At 43.8% G+C, this 21,503-nt stretch overlaps 1 protein-coding gene across 6 annotated transcripts in view; it reads right to left on the bottom strand.

Moving 5' to 3' along the window:
- Nucleotides 1–564: 564 nt before the first annotated feature.
- Nucleotides 565–21,503, bottom strand: part of LOC110537148 (nipped-B-like protein B) — a 65,497-nt gene continuing 44,558 nt past the window's right edge. For all 6 annotated transcript variants that reach the window (XM_036937139.1, XM_036937140.1, XM_036937141.1 and 3 more), the window contains 34 exons: nt 21,263–21,334; nt 21,079–21,168; nt 20,769–20,869; nt 20,602–20,688; nt 20,257–20,488; nt 19,756–19,907; nt 19,589–19,669; nt 17,680–17,780; nt 12,743–12,872; nt 12,565–12,647; nt 12,288–12,420; nt 11,989–12,132; nt 11,796–11,882; nt 10,897–11,120; nt 10,690–10,792; nt 10,466–10,564; nt 10,212–10,358; nt 9,316–9,450; nt 9,093–9,191; nt 8,900–8,953; nt 8,492–8,600; nt 8,190–8,326; nt 7,679–7,819; nt 7,312–7,560; nt 7,141–7,231; nt 6,795–6,968; nt 6,330–6,520; nt 5,681–5,788; nt 5,336–5,536; nt 5,048–5,194; nt 4,458–4,822; nt 2,306–2,480; nt 1,851–2,066; nt 565–1,669 (listed from right to left, as the gene is read on the bottom strand). In XM_036937139.1, the coding sequence (XP_036793034.1) occupies nt 1,307–1,669; nt 1,851–2,066; nt 2,306–2,480; nt 4,458–4,822; nt 5,048–5,194; nt 5,336–5,536; nt 5,681–5,788; nt 6,330–6,520; nt 6,795–6,968; nt 7,141–7,231; nt 7,312–7,560; nt 7,679–7,819; nt 8,190–8,326; nt 8,492–8,600; nt 8,900–8,953; nt 9,093–9,191; nt 9,316–9,450; nt 10,212–10,358; nt 10,466–10,564; nt 10,690–10,792; nt 10,897–11,120; nt 11,796–11,882; nt 11,989–12,132; nt 12,288–12,420; nt 12,565–12,647; nt 12,743–12,872; nt 17,680–17,780; nt 19,589–19,669; nt 19,756–19,907; nt 20,257–20,488; nt 20,602–20,688; nt 20,769–20,869; nt 21,079–21,168; nt 21,263–21,334 (5,021 nt within the window). In that variant the 3' untranslated portion in view covers nt 565–1,306. The remainder of the gene's footprint in view (nt 1,670–1,850; nt 2,067–2,305; nt 2,481–4,457; nt 4,823–5,047; nt 5,195–5,335; nt 5,537–5,680; nt 5,789–6,329; nt 6,521–6,794; nt 6,969–7,140; nt 7,232–7,311; nt 7,561–7,678; nt 7,820–8,189; nt 8,327–8,491; nt 8,601–8,899; nt 8,954–9,092; nt 9,192–9,315; nt 9,451–10,211; nt 10,359–10,465; nt 10,565–10,689; nt 10,793–10,896; nt 11,121–11,795; nt 11,883–11,988; nt 12,133–12,287; nt 12,421–12,564; nt 12,648–12,742; nt 12,873–17,679; nt 17,781–19,588; nt 19,670–19,755; nt 19,908–20,256; nt 20,489–20,601; nt 20,689–20,768; nt 20,870–21,078; nt 21,169–21,262; nt 21,335–21,503) is intronic.

Genomic DNA, 21,503 nt, shown 5'->3' with positions numbered 1-21,503 from the left:
TACTGAGTTAGTTCCAGGATCTTCTTTAAGCCTGAAACCAAATCGGCAGCTAGCCATATTGGCCTTTAGCATCTGTCAGATGCAGCATAAACCTTTTATTTACGGAACAGTGGGTCTAGAGCCATATATTTCAATTTTTCTGAATATTTTTTCCCGTGTGGATCCTTCATCAGGTTCATACAATACATGGTTTTACCTTACTCAACCCAGTTCATGACAGAAACTGTCAGTGGCATACAGAAACAAGATGCCAAAGGTGTTCATCCCTGCATTTTGCAAGGCCCTCTCTGAAACAGAGTTGATGAGTCATGCATTTACAATTTTTCTGAGTTGCAGACACCTAGGTAATCAAACATGGTGCACTACTAAACCACCACATTCAACCTAAGACAAAATTGACCATATTGCAATTATACTACTAGGGAATCAAAATACTGTCGCCTTTACCAACATCTAAAAATAAAACAAAAATGACAAACAAATTACAAGTTGACAAGAGATACTGCATGGTGGCGCACCATCCCCATGAAAAAATAAAATAAAGTCAATTGCAAACGAGACAAGTAACAAAGAGAAGTAAAAAATATTTATTGCAATATTTGCTCCGCCAGAAGTGCTGGGGGATCCCTTTTCTCTCTTGGGTGACCTTTGACCTAATACATCAAATTCTACATTTACAAAAAACTCCCCTGCATGTAGGCCACAGATACTGCACGCTTCGCTTTCAACAGAATAAATTATATCCAAGAGACTCCATTGTACAGCATGGGTAAACAAATAAAGGGAATAAAACATAAAAGAAAAGGTAAAGGTTTTAAAAGTAGCTTCCCTGGAAACTGAGCTAAGCTAAAGAAATCCAACCGGTGCTAGGTTAAACTCCAAGAACACTTTATTTAGAACATTAACAGACTAATTTCCAACATTCACTTTGTTTATTTATTTTTTTAAACAGAATTTGTCAGAGATAAACATTGTTTTTTTTGTGTGTTAAACTTTGATACAGTGGGAAAATCAAACAACCGAGTTGCTGTACAACAGCGAAGGAGCTTCCACGCAATGTTATCCAAACATTTCCTTCTTGTGTTTTTTCTGTTTAACTTAAACATATCCTGGATCCAGATTAAAATGTTCATCACAGACCAAAAGTTCACAATACCTGCTCTCCTCTCTCTCTCTGCTATCTCGTGCTTACATTTATGTTTTGCATGTCTGTAGTATATTTGTCTTTTCTGTATTAGAAAAACGTTGTATCCTCATAGTAGAGTTTGGCTGCAAAGAGTTTGTCTGAGAATAACCGTATAGTCGATTAGGAAGTTCCCTCCTTCGCTGAGTACAGTGACCGTAAAGTCTGCACCACTCTGTTCGTCAGCTTGTGTGCACTCGTCAAGGCGATTTTCTTGTAAATAATGTCAGACTCCTTGATAGTGTCCACCCAAGGCACCGTTTTGCGTCCGTCCCGTTTCTTAGCCTCGCCCCAGACTCCAGAGTAGGAGCCAGCCATCCATTGCACTCTGTAGCCCGTGTTGGTCTTCTGGATGATGCGGGCGATCTGCGGCCGGTCCTTGTACTTGGGGCAGCAGAGGGCGATGACGTCCCTGGCGGCCAACGTCTCATTCATGTGACCTGATGCCTCTGCAGAGTCGCCGTGCTTCCTCGACCGCCGTGATGACTGGGGAGAGAAACAGCAGTGTTACACCTCACATAGCATTCATTTACTACAACATCCAACGAACTGGAGAGAGCACATAGGTTTAAGAAACCAACATGGCAGTTATCAGTCTTCTAATAAATCCTTAACAGGGACAATAACAGCTGTATGACAGTGCAATAACAGGCTGCTTAGGGCTCACCACTGGGGTTTTCTCATCTCCGTCGCTCTCGTCGTCGTCCGTCTCTATAGGAGCCTGGTGGTGGTTCTTGTGGTCCTGGTGGTGGTTCTTGTGGTCCTGGTGGCTGGGCCCTCCCAGCAATGAAGTGATGGCTTTGTTTCTGGCGTTAGCGCTGGCTGACGCCTCACCTTCCTCATCCTCTTCATCAGGGTCCAAATGCTCCATCAGTAACTTGAACTGAGAGAGACCAGAATGTTAACCAGTCTGCTGTGCTCAGACATGACTAGTTTAATTTACTGCACACCTTTTACAAAGTACAAAAAGGAACTCCATCTGGTTCAATTCTGTTTAAATTCAGTAAATTCAGGAAGTAAATTGGAATTCCAATCCATATTTTCCTTAACTCCATTACAGGACCCTAAACTAAACGACTCAAGACTTAAAAAAAAGGAAATGTGGTCAGAGTGAGCTCTTACATCTAGGTACTGTTTGACGATCCTCCTCTTGATGTCGTAGGTGAGTTCTACGTTGGCCAGGTCAGAGGTCAGGAAGTCCAGTGTCTGGTGAGGGCTGAAGTGCACGTGACCCTTCCTGTTCACCGCCTTCTCGTATACCTTGGCCGATTCCGTCGGAGAGTACTTTTGGATTTTACTTCAATGGGCAGAGGGAGAAGTTGGGTTTAGGTTAATTCCTCATTAAAGTGGCAATATGTAACCTTTTGGGCGACCTGACCAAATTCACATAGAAATGTCAGTTATATTTCGATCATTCTAATTGAAAGCAAGTAAAGAGGCTGTAGACCTGCTCTATGCTTCCCGTTCTCAAGTTTTGTTTTTGCGTCTTGTACTTTTGTTATTGTACATTAGCTTCAAACAGATTGAAACAACAATAAGTTTGGTTATGGAAAAGTTATTTCACAGCGGTTTAGATGGTACAATGATTCTCTACACTATACTAGCTTATTTTGTCACAAACTGAAATTAGGCAAACTAAAAGAAACGTCCCCTTTTCAGGACCCTGACTTTCAAAGATAATTCATAAAAATCTAAATAACTTCACAGATCTTCATTGTAAAGTGTTTAAACGCTGTTTCCCATGCTTGTTCAATGAACCATAAACAATTAATGAGCATGCTCCTGTGGAACAGTCGTTAAGACACTAACAGCTTACAGACGGTAGGCAATTAAGGTCACAGTTATGAAAACTTAGGACACTAAAGAGGCCTTTCTACTGACTCTGAAAAACACCAAAAGAAAGATGCCCAGGGTTCCTGCTCATCTGAGTGAACGTGCCTTAGAGGCATGCTGTAAAGGGGGTATGAGGACTGCAGATGTGGCCAGGGCAAGAAATTGCAATATCCGTACTGTGAGACAGCGCTACAGGGAGACCGGACTGACAGCTGATGGTCCTCGCAGTGGCAGACCACGTGTAACAACACCTGCACAGAATAGGTACATCCAAACATCACACCTGTGGGACAGGTACAGGATGGCAACAACTGCCCGAGTTACACCAGGAACGCACAATCCCTCCATCAGTGCTCAGACTGTCCGCAATAGGCTGAGAGAGGCTGGACTGTAGGCTTGTAGGCCTGTTGTAAGGCAGGTCCTCACCAGACATCACCGGCAACAACGTTGCCTATGGACACAAACCCACCGTCGCAGGACCAGACAGGACTGGCAAAAAGTGCTCTTCGCTGATTAGTCACAGTTTTGTCACACCAGGGGTGATGGTCGGATTCGCGTTTATCGTCAAGGGAATGAGCGTTACACCGAGGCCTGTACTCTGAAGCGAAATCAATTTGGAGGTGGAGGGTCCATCATGGTCTGGCGCGGTGTGTCACAGCATCATTGGACTGAGCTTGTTGTCATTGCAGGCAATCTCAAGGCTGTGCGTTACAGGGAAGACATCCTCCTCCCTCATGTGGTACCCTTCCTGCAGGCTCCAGCATGACAATGTCACCAGCTATACTGCTCGTTCTGTGCGTGATTTCCTGCAAGACAGGAATGTCAGTGTTCTGCCATGGCCAGCGAAGAGCCCGGATCTCAATCCCATTGAGCACATCTGGGACCTGTTGGATCGGAGGGTGAGGGCTAGGGCCATTCCCCCCAGAAATGTCTGAGAACTTGCAGGTGCCTTGGTGGAAGAGTGGGGTAACATCTCACAGCAAGAACTGGCAAATCTGGTGCAGTCCATGAGGAGGAGATGTACTGCAGTACTTAATGCTGCTGGTGGCTACACCAGATACTGACCGTTACTTTAGATTTTGACCCCCCCTTTTGTTCAGGGGCACATTATTCCATTTCTGTTAGTCACATGTCTGTGGAACTTGTTCAGTTTATGTCTCAGTTGTTGAAACATATGTTCATACAAATATTTACACATGTTAAGTTTGCGAAAAAATAAACACAGTTGACGTTTATTTTTTTGATGAGTTCATTAGTTTTAGCAACCAGGAAATGGCGGAGCGATTTCTGCATAGTGCAACTTTAACTGAGAAATTGTCATGGCAACATAAAAAGACAAGACATATCAGTATATTGCGATCTTCCTAGCTCTGTCTTTCATATCCAGTGAGGCGGTAAGGTGAGATGTTATGTGGTTGTGTTCCTCCTGGCATTGACGTACCTGTCCGAGAAGCCGTAGAGGTTCTTGAGATGCTGCTTTAGAACCAATAGTAGTAGTATTCCCTGTGAGGCGTTGGCAAAGTCCAACAGGGGGATCGGGTTGTCAGGCAGACGCTGCATCACCTTGTCCAAGTCCTCCATTTCCAGGTCAGAGTCAGAGTCTGACTCCACAGGGGCCTGGGCCCGGTGTTTGGGCTTCTTGGGCCTGTGGACCACCTCGTCGTCCTCGTCACTACTGTTGGAGCTGATGCTGTGACGGTGATGTTCCTCCTCCGATGACGACGATGATGACGAGTTCTCCTCCTCTGACTGGTATTTCCTCTCTTTCGACTTCTTCTCCCGCTGCCTTGGCTCTTTGAGAAGGGACTGCAGAGAGGACAGAGGAGTGAGTCAGTCATTCACAACCAAACAAAGGCTATTGTTAGGGATTATTATAGGATATAAAACCCACAACAGCTTGTAAAAGTCTATAAAAGTCACATTATAGTTAGTGTTTTCACAAGCCTGTGCACTTGTGGCTACGTGTGATCTTTGAAGAACTTATGGCAAGGCTGCTGACAAACACTACATAGTGACGTGTGTATCACCTACCTCCTTGAAGGACTGCAGCAGGTTGCTGCCAGACACAGACAGGGTGATGTCAATGTGGTGCATGATGAAGAGAGGCTCCTCCTGGATCTGGTAGGGGAAACAGGCTAGGTTGTCTGCCATGTACAGGAGCATGTTGACCTCAATCTTCTGCAAGGGGAAAGTCACAATACCAAACATTACTTCACAAAACTGTTAATTTTGTCTATAAAAATAAGGATTGTATATGAATGTTTACTGTTATAATACTGATTATTCTTAGTGTGTGTCTAGGGGGAAGGAGGAACTCACCGAGCTGTCATCAAACAAGTTGAGCAGTGAGATGAGGAAGGCTCGTCGGTGCTGCCGGTTGGATCGGACCATGGAGAAGAGGTGGGCGCAGAGGGCGGAGGTGGTCTCGTCCTGCCGGTAACCCCGGATCACCGTACCCTTAGCTGACCAGATAGCCTGCTGCACCTGGTAAGACATCTTCATCCCCGCCACGGCCTTCATCTGGACACACACACACACACACACAACCAAACACATTCTATACATTGATAACATACTGTACAATAGATGATCACATTACCAGCCTGTTGAGAGGCCAGTCTACTCTTCCTACCCTGAGACCAGTCTACAGACAGAAACACTCACATGGATGAAGCCGCTGTATTTCTTATCAATCTCCACCAGCTGCTGGTCTGCCTTATTCCTCATGGTGGGCTCTGGGTCCGTTCCCATGGCAATCAGGTAGGGCACACACTGAAACAAAACAGGAGGTTGGGTCAACAGGGATTACAAAGCTGTGGAAGCACGTGGTTGTATACTGGTACTTCACCCATAATAACACTTACTTATTCCAGTCCTAAATTAAGTAAAAACCCTGTGCACAGCATTATGTCCAGTTACACCTATTAAAGGTCCAATTGTTTTTTAAATCATTAAATCATTTCTGGGGTAACAATTTAGTACCGTCTTGTCATGGTTTTCAATTCAAATGGTCAAAAAGAAACAAAAATAGCTTATTGGTAAAGAGTCATTTTTCAAGCAATAATTTAGCTAGGACTGTCTGGGAGTGGTCTGAGTAGACAGTTAAAACTGTTATTGGCAGAGAGGTTTGGAACTCTTTCTTATTGGTCTATTCATTAATTTACCGCCTGGTGATGTGCACCAGAGGCAGCGGCCTAGACCGCTACACCACCCTAGACCAGAGCCTTTTCTAATTATTTAACTGACCAGAGTTTGTGCATGCCTTGTTTGAGAAGAGTAGCCCAGTGGTGTGTACTGTCAGGTGGAAGCGTACCTGTACAGGATGGATGAGGCCCTGGTTGAGTGTCAGGGCAATGACGTTGAGGGCAAAATGTCGTACGGTGGACTGTGTGTGGAAGAAGGCCTCCAACACCTGCTTCAGGTACAGCTGCATGATGGAGCTGCTCATACCTGACGAGATGTCACCCATCTCCTTCAGGTCCTCCTGCTTCGACAGCTTCTTCCCTGCAGACGTACAAAGACAAGAGCCATTTAGGAAACTAGCCACTAGGCAACAACATCATGGAGGCATGCCCTAACTAACACATTCAATATCCTTAGCTCCATTCTATCAACTTGAAGATATTTCTGTGCTTGTGTGGACTTATTTTCTACCTGTATTGATATGAATGAATGAGCTAGGGCCACAAATACAAAAATGTTTGCACTTCATTTTGTAAGTCACTTTGGAGTAAATAGCATATATATTATATTGAATGGACACAGAGGTGAGACTCACACTGTTGGTCGGCCTCCTGCATGCGCGAGTCTTCCTCCTGCAGGTATGTCTGGAGGTTTTTCAGCACCTGGATCTTTAGGTTGACAGAGCTCTTCCTGTCCGACAGGATGCCATTGTACAGACTCATCACATCCTGCATGAACATCAGCCCTGGGTACTGGATGAACTGGAAGCCTGGAGAATGGAGAAAAGGGGATAGGGAGAAAGAGGGATATCAACACCGAGGGACCAGGGAAATAAGCCATTGGTGATGAATGACAGAAGTTTGAAAGGTGCTGCAATACCAATACAGAAGGGTCATTGTTAGAGCAACACATGGTCTGTGGTAGGGCGAGGTGAGCTTTACCTAGACCAATGATGGCCTTGGTCTGAACTTCCTCATCTTCATGCTTAGTGAAGTACAGCAAAAGCTCCATCACTTTTTCCTTTATCACAACCTACAACACACAAATGTTCTTTAAAGAAAAGAACAGTTGGTCACAACAATGTTAAGAAAAATGAGTCTTCCTGGACCGACCTTTGTGGGGCCCTTGAATTCCTCCTCGTCAAAGTCAAAGTGGCGACAGAGTGCCCCCACAGTGAACAGCGAGCGCAGCAAGGCCGGTTTGTTAGCAGCCAGAACAGGGTTGTTGGAGTCCTCAGAGTGCTGGGTCTTCAGCTTGGTCAGGGCACCATAGTAACGGTTGAAACAAGCCCACACAAACTTGTAGTTGCGAGTGACCCTGTTCACCACAGCTCCAAGACAGCTCACACAGTGTTGTACAACCTGAGAAACAAGATTACTGAATAACTAAAAACAGCATTTTAACACCTTTTATTTGTTCCTTCACGGTTACTTTAGTATTGAACCTGGGTACAAGCTGTAGCTTTTACAAGAGACATACCGTCATGCCGTATTTGATGATGAGCTTCATCAGGTCTTCCTCTATGGTGGTGAGGAAGGTCTCAGAGGGGTGCTCCATCAGAGGGATCACCAGCTCAAGGATCTTGGCCACATTACAGATCACCATGAAGTCACTCTGGGTCTGGAAACACAAGAGAAATCCATGTTGATAGGGTTTGGCCGGCATAGGCCGTCAATGTAAAATAATAATTTGTTCTTAACTGACTTGCCTAGTTAAATAAAGGTTAAAGAAAGAAAATAAATTGATACAGCAAGAGAGATTTTTATGTTGTGAGTCGCAGCTTGACCCCATTGGTCACGTTGTTGTATAAAACTTGTACCGACAACGATCAACCACTAGATGGCCCTAGAGCTCTATGTAAAATCAAGTGGACGTTTTTTGCCTTGAACTTTTACACCTGGCACAATATTCAATTACTTATTTCAGAAGAAAAAAACATCACAATAACTACAGTAAATTTCTACAAATTGAGGAGAGAAAGTGTCCTTACGTTGCACTTGGTGGTGAGATAAGGCTGGATGGTCATGGCATGTTTGACCATCAGCTGGGATCGGATTTTACTGAACAGAAAGAGGGTGGTGATGCAGGACACCAGACGGTTGGAATTCACCCCCTTGTTCTCAATGTCTGAAACACAAACACAGATTCTTCCTTCAGACTCAACTGGACTTTCTCACAGTCCATGAGAGTTTATCATATCATAATCAACAGTACATTCATGTGTCAGTATAAATGGCAATTTGAAATCAAAACCGTGAGTACACCAACGATAGCTGTGAGTGAGCTCCATACCAGTGAGAGACTCTTCATATTTTAGGATGTGTTCCACTAGATTGTCCACCAGCTGAACGCAGGCCTTTCTGGCTGGCTTATAGGCGGCATCTTCCTCTGTCTTCAGCAGCTAAACAGCGATAAAGTAGGGGGAGGTTGTGAGATGAGGCACACAACCATCACAAGTCTGTCTTGAACTCCTTTGCAACCACTCTCATTAGAGAAAACTGATAAATAAGTCACAGTACAGACGTTTCAAGGATGACCTGAAGTAAACAGCATTACTTCCTGTGCTTGATACTCTCCATAACCATAAATAGGCCTACATGTGATAATCAATAAACCTGAGCCAATGATAAAAAAAGTTATGAACAAAACTCCAGGCCAACTATTACCATGTAATACACAGACACAATTCAAAATACTCACATTTTGAAGCAGCTGCTCAAACCAGTCATAGCCTGTATCTTTGCATGCAGACACCTAGGAAATATGGATGTCATCAGGTCAAGACATGTTGAACAGTCACGCCTAAAATACAGTAACACAGACCGATATGTACATTGTAAAGTTATTTGTCTGTTTGGTAGTTCTGTGCTCAGCTTTGAGCCCTGGAACTCACTACATCTGTGATGTTGAGGATCTTGCGGGTCATGGCGTCTTTATCGTGATTGGGTGTAGGGGTGAACCAGAGTTTCTGGAAGGTCTCGTTCACAAGTTTCTGAAGAAGAAAGCGGTGCAACATTTTGAAATATGCAAACAAAGACAGGTAACTTTTGGAAGCCCTGCGATGTATCCATTCACACATGAAACACAGGCATTTACAGATGCAGACAGATACACACCTTGATGCCCTCCTCGTCGTTAACCCTGCGGATCATCTTGACACACATCTCAGTGATCTTGTTGAAGGTGGGTTGCTCCAGACAGATGTCTCTAAGGATCTTAATCACCCTCTTCCTCACACTGATACCCGTATCCTGGAAAAAGAGGGGCAGAATTAATACATTTACATTTTAGTAATTTAGCAGATCTTATCCATGGCGACTTACAGTAATGAGTGCATACATTTTATGTACTTTTTCATACTGATCCCCCATGGGAATCAAAACCACAACCGTGGCGTTGTCAGCTCTATGCTCTACCAACTGAGCCACACAGGACCCAGATGCTGATGCTAAGGCAACTTCCACCATATTTACACAATGTCACTTCAGGGTTACTTATCCCTGTATTTTCTAAATTATATTATATATAAGCGATAAAAATATATATTATCCAAAATAAGTTAAAGATGAAATATATTTCATATTAAAAAAATTATAAATCGGAGTAACTCTTGTTGAGTAGAGCAGAAATGATAGGTTCTCATCGGCACTTCATTTACTTTGAGAAGCCTGCAGTTCTCCAGCAGAGCCATAGGTGGCAGTGTGGAGAAAAGGATATTACCTTAAATGAACTTTTACACTTGGAATGAACCCTCAGCTAGAGGTGGCAAGAGTCATCGGCCCATTTCCATTTCTCGCTGCTCTGTGTGAGCGGATGCCTTCTCATCCTCCTACAGCCCACAGAAAGGGCTCTGAGCCATGTTATCCTATCTGACAGCTTGTTTGAGTATTGCTCAAAGAGTTGCACTTCACAGCTGTGTTTAGGGTGAATGTCCCGCTGTGACTCGGTCTCTGTGTATAAAGATGTGCGTTAGCCTGCTTGTTGAGGTGTTGTTATGGTGTGTGTTCGTTACCAGTATCCTCTCGATCAGCATGTCATAGTACTGCTCTGTGAGCTGGGGTCTGCTCAGCACAAAACGCCCCAGCAGCTCCACAGCAGCCTCGCGTACACTGGTGGAGTTGTCCATCAGACGACCATGGACCCCGCGCTGCATGTCCAGCTGATGAGAGAAGGAGATGATGAGGACTGAGGAAACACTTATGCACAGACAAAAAGGCTGAACATATTTAGGTGCATCAGGTTTAGTGTTGGGTAGAGCAGACTCACCCTGGCCAGAATACTGGGGTCTACAGCCACCACCTCAGACAAACACTTCATGGCTTTAGTTCTGACAGCTATGGCACTCTCCCCCAGCACTCTCAGAATCTGTTGAAGAGGAGCGAGAGAGGGATTATTTACAAATCATACACACAGAGCACCAAATTAACCACACTCTGGTTCACAACACACACATGAAGGAACTTAATCAAATCACTCTCGCATACTCTTACCTGTGTTAAATAAATATCGAAGCTCTGAGCGAATGGCCTCATAGAGGCCAAATATCTGACAATCAGGCAAGAGTCATCATAGTCCACAGTGTCAGAGTTCATCCTGTGGGCGAAGAGAGGAAGAGAAGAACGCATTTGAAAAAAAGAGACACAGGCAAACACTGAGGTTGAAGCACTGACAGTGGGACAGTGAGGGTTGAGTCCTACCTCAGTGTGCTGAACTGCGAGGGCGCTGTCTTGATAATGTTGCGGAGGTACTTCTTGCGTGCCTCGGCTCTCTGCATGATCTCTCCGGTGGTCTCGATGTCCTTGGTGTGGTGCTGGCCTTCAGAAGAGTCCTCGTCCCCTCGCTGGTTCTGAGACTTCATGGCCTTCTCCATCTCTGTCAAAGTGTCCCTGAACCACTGGGCAATGTAGAACTTCCTGGCAAACTGAAGGCAGAAGCAGAAATCAACAGTTACATCTCAAACCTGATATGTGAATAACGGCAATGGTGGAAAAAGTACCCAATTGTCATACTTGAGTAACAGTAAAGATACCTTAATAGAAAACAACGCAAGTAAAAGTTAGTCACCCAGTAAAATACTACTTGATTAAAAGTCTGAAAGTATTTGGTTTAAAATATACTTATCAAAAGTAAACATAATTGCTAAAATATACTTAGATATCAAAAGTAAAAGTGAAAGTATAAATCATTTCAAAATCCTAATATTAATCAAACAAGACAGCACAATTTTTTACATTTATTTTAATTTACGGATAGCCAGGGGCATGATCCAACACTCGGACATCATTTACAAACAAAGCATGTGTGTTTAGTGAGTCCGCCAGATCAGAGGCAGTAGGGATGACCAGGGATCTCTTGATAAGTGTGTGAATGGACCCTTTTTCTGTACTTTGGGGTGTCAGAGTAGATGTATGGAGTAAAAAGTACATTATTTTCTTTAAGAATGTAGTGAAGTAAAAGTAGTCAAAAATATAAATAGTAAATTACAGATACCCCCAAAAAACTACTTAAGTAGTACTTTCAAGTATTTTTCCTTTTTCCTTTACACCACTGAATATAGTGTAGCTATAACTACAGTATGTTCAAAAAATACACTCACAACTAGAGATGGATCTGTCTCTGCGTTCTCATCCATGTAGTCCAACAGGGCCTTCTGCAGCTGCTGGGTCTCATCATTGCCTTGAGTCTAGGTTGATAACGAAACAGCAACATTGCGTTAGCATTTTTCTGTGTATATCTTGAATGACAGTTGACTTTGAGGATTGTTATGGTCAGACTGAACGCCTAGCTACCTCTCTGAGGATGCGGTCGATGGAGCGCTGGTCCATCTTGCTGGTGACGCCGTCTTTGCGCAGGCGGGCAGCGACGGTGCCCAGGTAGTCTAGCGATGCCACCCTCAGAGCCATCTCTGTCTGCTTATTGCTAAACTGATGCACCTGGAACAGAGGATAGGGAGAAGAGTGTCATTCAGGCTGCTTTTCCTTCCACAACAGCAAATAACCCCACTCACCAGAGGAGTCCCATGTGCTTGTATCAACATCTCTACTGCTGACCAATCACTGATTGGTTTAGCTATGACGGATGGACTCACCAGTAGACGACCCAGCAGACTGAGGAGAAGCTCAGCAGCTGGCCACTCTGGTTTGTTCACCGTAGACAGCAGGTCCTGGACAAAGTTTTCAAACAGTGGGCGATAGTCCTCCTCTCCCTGCTTACTGCCACACCTGAAACACAGACAGAGGAACACAGAGGCTTGGTCAAAGATCTAACAGTATCATAAAGAGATATCTTAGACAATTTTCTATTAACAGTTCTAATCTAGTTTAATTGTGGAAATCATGAAAGGTTGTTAAGAGAGATCATCTTACTTCTTTAGGAAGACGGACAGGAAGTTCTGAGCTGCTCGCATTGCCGTCTCATAAGAGTTCGTGATCAGGACATCTTGGTCCACCTGGGAAAAGAGCAAGCAATTGTGAATAAAAGTATTTGGTGAAGATGTCCATAAGATGATTCCTAGCCCAGTCGGCATGGCCATCCCTAACATACCTTCTTATCATACTCGTCGTGACTGTCCCTGTTGTTCGGGAGGTGAACCACACATTGGATAAGCTGAAGCACCAGAGCTGTGACCATCTGGATGTACATGGGCTCCCCATCCTTATCACTGCTGTTCAGCCTAGGGACGCACAATATAGACAAATACACATACAGACAACCTCAATTGCACTCCACACTGCACCCCCACCTAGATAAGAGGAATACCTATGTGAGAATGCTATTCAGCTAAGCGTTCAACACCATTGTCTCCTCTCAGCTCGTCACCAAGCTTAGGACCCTGGGACTGAACACCTCCCTATGCAGCTGGATCCTGGACTTCCTGATGGGCCGACCCCAGGTGGTGAGGGAAGCCACGCTGTTCCTCAACACGGGGGCCCCACAGGTGTGAGTGCTCAAATCAAATGTATTTGTCACGTGCCGAATACAACAGTGAAATACTTACTGACAAGCCCTTAACCAACAATGCGGTTTTAAGAAGAGAGTTAAGAAAACATTTACTAAATAAACTAAAGTAAAACATTTAATGACATTTTAAAAAGTAACACTATAAAATAACCATAATGAGGCCATATACAGGGGGTACCAGTATCGAGTCAATGTGCGGGGGTACATGTCAGTCGAGGTAATTTGTACATGTAGGTAGGGGGTAATCAATGCAAATAGTCCCGGTGGCCATTTGATTAATTGTTCAGCAGTCTTATGGTTTGGGGGTAGAAGCTGTTAAGGATACTTTTGGACCTAGATTTGGCGCTCCGGTACTGCTTGCCATGCGGTTGCAGAGAGAACAGTCTATGACTATGGTTGAGTGGAGTCTTTGACAATCCCTTGGGCCTTCCTCTGACACTGCCTAGTATATAAAGTGCCTTGCGAAAGTATTCGGCCCCCTTGAACTTTGCGACCTTTTGCCACATTTCAGGCTTCAAACATAAAGATATAAAACTGTATTTTTTTGTGAAGAATCAACAACAAGTGGGACACAATCATGAAGTGGAACGACATTTATTGGATATTTCAAACTTTTTTAACAAATCAAAAACTGAAAAATTGGGCGTGCAAAATTATTCAGCCCCCTTAAGTTAATACTTTGTAGCGCCACCTTTTGCTGCGATTACAGCTGTAAGTCGCTTGGGGTATGTCTCTATCAGTTTTGCACATCGAGAGACTGACATTTTTTCCCATTCCTCCTTGCAAAACAGCTCGAGCTCAGTGAGGTTGGATGGAGAGCATTTGTGAACAGCAGTTTTCAGTTCTTTCCACAGATTCTCGATTGGATTCAGGTCTGGACTTTGACTTGGCCATTCTAACACCTGGATATGTTTATTTTTGAACCATTCCATTGTAGATTTTGCTTTATGTTTTGGATCATTGTCTTGTTGGAAGACAAATCTCCGTCCCAGTCTCAGGTCTTTTGCAGGCTCCATCAGGTTTTCTTCCAGAATGGTCCTGTATTTGGCTCCATCCATCTTCCCATCAATTTTAACCATCTTCCCTGTCCCTGCTGAAGAAAAGCAGGCCCAAACCATGATGCTGCCACCACCATGTTTGACAGCGGGGATGGTGTGTTCAGGGTGATGAGCTGTGTTGCTTTTACGCCAAACATAACGTTTTGCATTGTTGCCAAAAAGTTCAATTTTGGTTTCATCTGACCAGAGCACCTTCTTCCACATGTTTGGTGTGTCTCCCAGGTGGCTTGTGGCAAACTTTAAACGACACTTTTTATGGATATCTTTAAGAAATGGCTTTCTTCTTGCCACTCTTCCATAAAGGCCAGATTTGTGCAATATACGACTGATTGTTGTCCTATGGACAGAGTCTCCCACCTCAGCTGTAGATCTCTGCAGTTCATCCAGAGTGATCATGGGCCTCTTGGCTGCATCTCTGATCAGTCTTCTCCTTGTATGAGCTGAAAGTTTAGAGGGACGGCCAGGTCTTGGTAGATTTGCAGTGGTCTGATACTCCTTCCATTTCAATATTATCGCTTGCACAGTGCTCCTTGGGATGTTTAAAGCTTGGGAAATCTTTTTGTATCCAAATCCGGCTTTAAACTTCTTCACAACAGTATCTCGGACCTGCCTGGTGTGTTCCTTGTTCTTCATGATGCTCTCTGCGCTTTTAACGGACCTCTGAGACTATCACAGTGCAGGTGCATTTATACAGAGACTTGATTACACACAGGTGGATTGTATTTATCATCATTAGTCATTTAGGTCAACATTGGATCATTCAGAGATCCTCACTGAACTTCTGGAGAGAGTTTGTTGCACTGAAAGTAAAGGGGCTGAATAATTTTGCACGCCCAATTTTTCAGTTTTTGATTTGTTAAAAAAGTTTGAAATATCCAATAAATGTCGTTCCACTTCATGATTGTGTCCCACTTGTTGTTGATTCTTCACAAAAAAATACAGTTTTATATCTTTATGTTTGAAGCCTGAAATGTAGCAAAAGGTCGCAAAGTTCAAGGGGGCCGAATACTTTCGCAAGGCACTGTAGGTCCTGGATGGCAGGAAGCTTGGCCCCAGTGATGTACTGGGCCGTACGCACTACCCTCTGCAGCGACTTACGATTGGAGGCCGAGCAGTTGCCATACCAGGCAGTGATGCAACTGGTCAGGATGCTCTTGATGGTGCAGCTGTAGAACTTTTTGAGGATCTGGGGACCCATGCCAAATCTTTTCAGTCTCCTGAGGGGGAAAAGGAGTTGTCGTGCCCTCTTCACAACTTTCTTGGTGTGTTCGGACCATGATAGTTTGTTGGTGATGTCTAACATGGAGACCTGGGAGTGCCACCAGATGAAGATCATCAAAGGTAAGTGATTCATTTTAATGCTATTTCTGACTTTTGTGACTCTCTCCTTGGCTGGAAAATGGCTGTATGGGTTTCTGTGGCTAGGTGCTGACCTAACATAATCGCAAAGTGTGCTTTCGCTGTAAAGCCTTGCATTAAGGAGAAGTTTATCTTTATTCGCATGTTTAACACTTGTATCGTTTATCAATGTTTATAATGAGTATTTCTGTAATTTGATGTGTCTCTCTGCACTTTCACGGGATGTTTGTTTGAAACAATGCATTTCTGAACATAACTCGCCAATGTAAACTGAGATTTTTGGATATAAATATGAACTTTATCGAACAAAACATACATGTATTGTGTAACATGAAGTCCTATGAGTGCCATCTGATGAAGATCATCAAAGGTTAGTGATTAATTGAATCGCTATTTCTGACTTGTGAGCCCTCTCCTTGGCTGGAAAATGGCTGTATGGTTTTCTGTAACTAGGTGCTGACCTAACATAATCGCATGGTGTGCAGGTGTGAAGTTTATCTTTAAAATGGTGTAAATACTTGTATGTTTGAGGAACTTTAATTATGGGATTTCTGTTGTTTTGAATTTGGTGCCCTGCAATTTCACTGGCTGTTGTCGAGGTGCGTCCCACTTGTACCAGAGAGGTTAAGTAGTGGGGAGTTTTTCAGGGCAAAAAGAAATAGAATGGAGCTAAGAACAGCTTTCCACAAGACACTGGGAGATGAAGTCACCTTTCAGCAGGAAAATAACCTAAAACACGAGGCCAAATCTACACAGAAGTCGCTTACCAAGAAGACTTTGAATGTTCCAGAGTGGCCGAGTTACAGTTTTGACTTAAATCTACATTAACATCTATGCCAAGACCTGAAAATGACTGTCTAGCAATGATTAACAACCAATTTGACAGAGCTTGAAGATTTTAAAAAGAATAATGAGAAAATGTTGCACAATCCAGGTGTGGAAAGCTATTAGAGACGTACCCAGAAAAACTCAGAAGTAATTGCTGCCAAAGGTGCTTCTACAAAGTACTGTCTCAGGGGTGTGAATACTTATGTAAATGAGATATTTCTGTATTTCATTTTCAATACATTTCCACCAATTATTTTTTATTTAACTTTGTCATTATGGGGTATTGTGTGTAGATGGGTAAGATATTCGTTCTTAGTTATAGCGTTCTTGTTCTACCTTATATTATTTTTAGTGCTACATCGATATTGATTACGGCATTGTTCGGTTTAGAGATAGCAAGAAAGGCATTTAACTCTCTTTGGGTAGGTGACATTAAAACCTGAAACTAGATAAACATTCTGAAAAGAACAAGAAAATGGTTTCACAACATTATAACATGCTGACAAGACCGGACACGTCGCGTGCGCGAGCGTCTCAAATTAAATTTAGAAATCCATGTTATTCAATTATTGCACCCACACTGCTTGCGCACGCCAATGAGCGTCTGCGACACCAAGGGCTAAAATAGAACTCATTCCTATTTCTGACGCAGATCGCGCTGAAAGTCCTGCCTCTCCCATCTCCTCATTGGTTTATAGAAGCCATCTCCTCATTGGTTATACCCACGTGGGTGACTGAAAGACAAACTGTTTTGCCGGTAGTTGTGGTAATACAATGAAAGATGCAAATCACCATATAAGTTAAACGATGAAAAAGCCTGGAAGGAGGAGAGATGACTAGAAACGATTCGGTTGGCTGTTTTATGTGTGGATTCATTGTCCGAGTAGAGGTCCTTATGCATTTCAGGTAAAATACAATTTCAATGTTTATATCCCAGGACAAATTAGCTAGCAACAGCAAGCTAGCTAAATAGGACAAATTAACGTTAGCTAGCAAGTGCAAGCTATCTACCTAAATTGCCATACATGTTTAATGATTTTCGACCTGTCCCCAAATTAATGTAATTGGTTCAGAGTTTGTTTTGATATTTTAACCTGCGTGTCGTGATCGCATTTGGTGTGGGGGGGGGGGGCAAAATAAATGTATGCACGATAACGCACGTTGGCGCACGCGCGCAGCCGGTTTGGGTTCAGTGTTAGCATTTCTGAAATTCTCCTTGAGAACTCCTGATTTGTGTGGTCTCTCATGGCACATGTTCTCTGTCGGTGCAGTTACCTGAAGTTCCTGAGGCTGCGTTTGCTGGTGGGTAGTCTGGCCAGAGAGGTGAAGATCTCTTCCAGGATGAGCTGCCTGTGTTTTTCATAGCGAGAGAACACCTGAGGGGGGGGCGGAGGAAAGGCTCATCATTAGAGTTACCCTGACACTGCAATACATAATACATCCAGTCGTGGCCAAAAGTTTTGAGAATGACACAAATATTAATTTCCACAAAGTTTGCTGCTTCAGTGTCTTCAGATATTTTTGTCAGATGTTACTATGGAATACTGAAGTGTAATTACAATCATTACAAGTATAATTACAAGCAAGTGTCAAAGGCTTTTATTGACAATTACATGGAGTTGATGCAAAGAGTCAATATTTGCAGTGTTGACCCTTCTTTTCCAAGACCTCTGAAATCCTCCCTGGCATGCTGTCAATTAACTTCTGGGCAGCCCATTCTTGTATAATTAATGCTTGGAGTTTGTCAGAATTTGTGGGGTTTTGGGTGTCCACCCGCCTCTTGAGGATTGACCACAAGTTCTCAATGGGATTAAGGTCTGGGGAGTTTCCTGGCCATGGACCCAAAATATAGAGGTTTTGTTCCCCGAGCCACTTAGCTATCACTTTTGCCTTATGGCAAGGTGCTCAGTCATGCTTAAAAAGGCATTGTTCGTCACCAAACTGTACCTGGATGGTTGGGAGAAGTTGCTCTCGGAGGATGTGTTGGTGCCATTCTTTATTCATGGCTGTGTTCTTAGGCAAAATTGTGAGTGAGCCCACTCCCTTGGCTGAGAAGCAACCCCACACATGAATGGTCTCAAGATGCTTTACTGTTGGCATGACACAGGACTGATGCTAGCGCTCACCTTGTCTTCTCCGGACAAGCTTTTTTCCGGATGCCCCAAACAATCGGAAAGGGAATTCATCAGAGAAACTGACTTTACCCCAGTCCTCAGCAGTCCAATCACTGTACCTTTTGCAGAATATCAGTCTGTCCCTGATGTTTTTCCTGGAGAGAAGTGGCTTCTTTGCTGCCCTTCTTGACACCAGGCCATCCTCCAAAAGTCTTCGCCAGATGCACTCACACGTGCCTGCAGCCATTCCTGAGCAAGCTCTGCACTGGTGGTGCCCTGATCCCGAAGCTGACTCAACTTTAGGAGATGGTCCTGGTGCTTGCTGGACTTTCTTGGGCGCTCTGAAGCCTTCTTCACAACAATTGAACCACTCTCCTTGAAGTTCTTGATGATCTGATAAATGGTTGATTTAGGTGCAATCTTACTAGCATTAATATCCTTGCCTGTGAAGCCCTTTTTATGCAAAGCAATGATGACGGCACGTGTTTCCTTGCAGGTAACCATGATTGACAGAGGAAGAACAATGATTCCAAGCACCACCCTCCTTTTGGAGCTTCCAGTCTGTTATTCGAACTCAATTAGCATGACAGAGTAATCTCCAGACTTGTCCTCGTCAACACTCACACCTGTGTTAACGAGAGAATCACTGACATGATGTCAGCTGGTCTTTTTGTGGCAGGGCTGAAATGCAGTGGAAATGTTTTTTGGGGATTCAGTTAATTTGCATGGCAAAGAGGGACTTTGCAATTAATTGCAATTCATCTGATCACTCTTCATAACATTCTGGAGTTTATGCAAATTGACATCATACAAACTGAGGCAGCAGACTTGGTGAAAATTAATATTTGTGTCATTCTCAAAACTTTTGGCCACAACTGTACACAATGAAAGGGAATATAGTGTATTCTAGAACAAATCCAGAACTCCATGGGAACCCAGGTTTGAGGCACCACATCAAGAGCAACCCTGGCACTGCTATACAGGGGATGTATGTAATGGAAGCACAATAAAAGGGAATATATTCTAGAACATCGGCAGAACTCCGTGGAAACACTGGTTTGGATTCTTACCGCAGTCACTAGTTTGATGGCACACAGCTGTAGCTCACTGACACTCTCCACAAAGAATGGAGTGATGCCCATGGAGGAGACCTGAGGGAAGGAGAGAGAGATGGTAAGCAAGCAGAGGTCAGAAATCATGACCCCCCCCAGGGAAAGCACTAGGAGCGGAGTCTCACCTGCAGGATGGTGGTGTCAGTCAACAGCTGTATCTCCAGGAGCTCAGAGATGTTGCTGACGATGTCACACACCTTGTTGTAGAGCATGATGATCACCCTCTGCTTGTGTGTGGAGCTTTTAGCTCTCTTAGCCCTGGAGCTCAGCAAGCCACCTGGGTGAGAGAGGGGAGGAGAAGAGAGACAATGAATACAAGTTCATAAAAAATGCAGAGCAGAGACCCTTTCCTCAGTCAGTCATGGCAGGGATAGGCATAACACTGGCCCAGGTAGTTCCGAGTGGACCACACGGTCTTGTATGTACACACCGTGTATATACTTCACATGAACTGTCTTTCAAATGTTCTGGGTGCTCTGGTCTTGAACAAACCACAGTCAAACTCAAAGTTTAACAGAGTGTATGAAGACTGTGACTGGACATTTACGTAGCCAGTTCTCACCACATTATGTTATATGGGTTTGTTCCAAATGCTTTTGATAGTAAGGTGGGGTTAGGGTGCTGACCTCCGTGAGGGTCCACTCTGTAGACAGGGTCATACTGAGGGTAGAGGGTGTTTTGCAGGTGAAACTTGGTGTACTGCAGCACCCTCTCAATCACGTCCTCGATGTACACCGCCTTGGGCATGCGGGCCGACGTCATGATGTTGAGGGCAGTCAGACAGGCGTCAGCTGACTTTGTCACGCGCTCCATGATGAGGTCACGCCACAGTCGCTCCTCGTCTTCTGCGTCTGCGTCCTGTTGGACAGAGAGAGAAGACATTCAGACAAGTGGAACCTCTCTATGGAACATGCTTCTTAGGCCAGAAGACTAAATCTGGGTCTGAGAAACCATATGTGGGGACAACTTACATGGTTCATCAGTGTGGAGAGTTTGGACCCGTCCTGTATGTTTTTCTCCAGGATGTTCAGGACCTTCACCAACTTACCAGATGAAAGCTATGGAGACAGATGAGAAAAATATAACAGAATGCCAAAAAGATTGACATCAACCTGCATCCAGTGTTCCCCTTTCTTACCCTGAAGGTGATGCCCATGGCCTTGATCTTAGCAGATTCACTGGCCAGTTCACTCAGCTGGTGTTTCCCCAGCAGAAGCTCCTGTGGGATCTCATCGTCATCTGTTGACGAGAGTTGTGGAGTTACAGTTGGCAGTTCTGTCACGGTCATTTATAACTGAGCATTACTATGGCTGATATCAAATTACATTGGAAAAGAAATCCAACAATCACAATGTTATCTTTCCCATTCTTGGTAAAAATGTCATTCAAACCTCTGAAGAAAACTTAAAGTAAATAAATATGTAAAGTAGATAATGAATAATGCATACCCATGGCATTGAAGTCAATGTCCTCCAAGCTCTCCAGAATGTTGTCCACACTGGCTGAGAACCTCTTGAACGTAGAGGAGTCCATCAGTTCTGTTGAGTATACAACACAGAGAAAGTGAATAACCTGCGCTTATGAGACCAAAGACATACAACAAAGACATTACTGAATTTAGAGTGAAATTACCTTCTGCTGTCAGCTTGGGCTCATATGCCTTTCTTTTCTTCTGTTTTTCCTTCTTCTTCATCTTTCTGGCAACTGGACAGGATTGATACATGTTAGGACAATGACATTGGACAGCAACACTTATCTAGTGAAATATTACTACGACTCATCCTCAGCATTTTACCCTGTATCTAATGCACAGGTATACCATTCTGGTGTATGCTCTATTTAGTGCCTTCGGAAAGTATTCATACCCTTTGAG

Source organism: Oncorhynchus mykiss, chromosome 12 (genome assembly GCF_013265735.2).
Source record: "Oncorhynchus mykiss isolate Arlee chromosome 12, USDA_OmykA_1.1, whole genome shotgun sequence".
Taxonomy (NCBI): domain Eukaryota; kingdom Metazoa; phylum Chordata; class Actinopteri; order Salmoniformes; family Salmonidae; genus Oncorhynchus; species Oncorhynchus mykiss.
The sequence above is the reverse complement of the archived record's forward strand: the minus strand, read 5'-3'. Positions and strand labels throughout refer to the sequence as shown.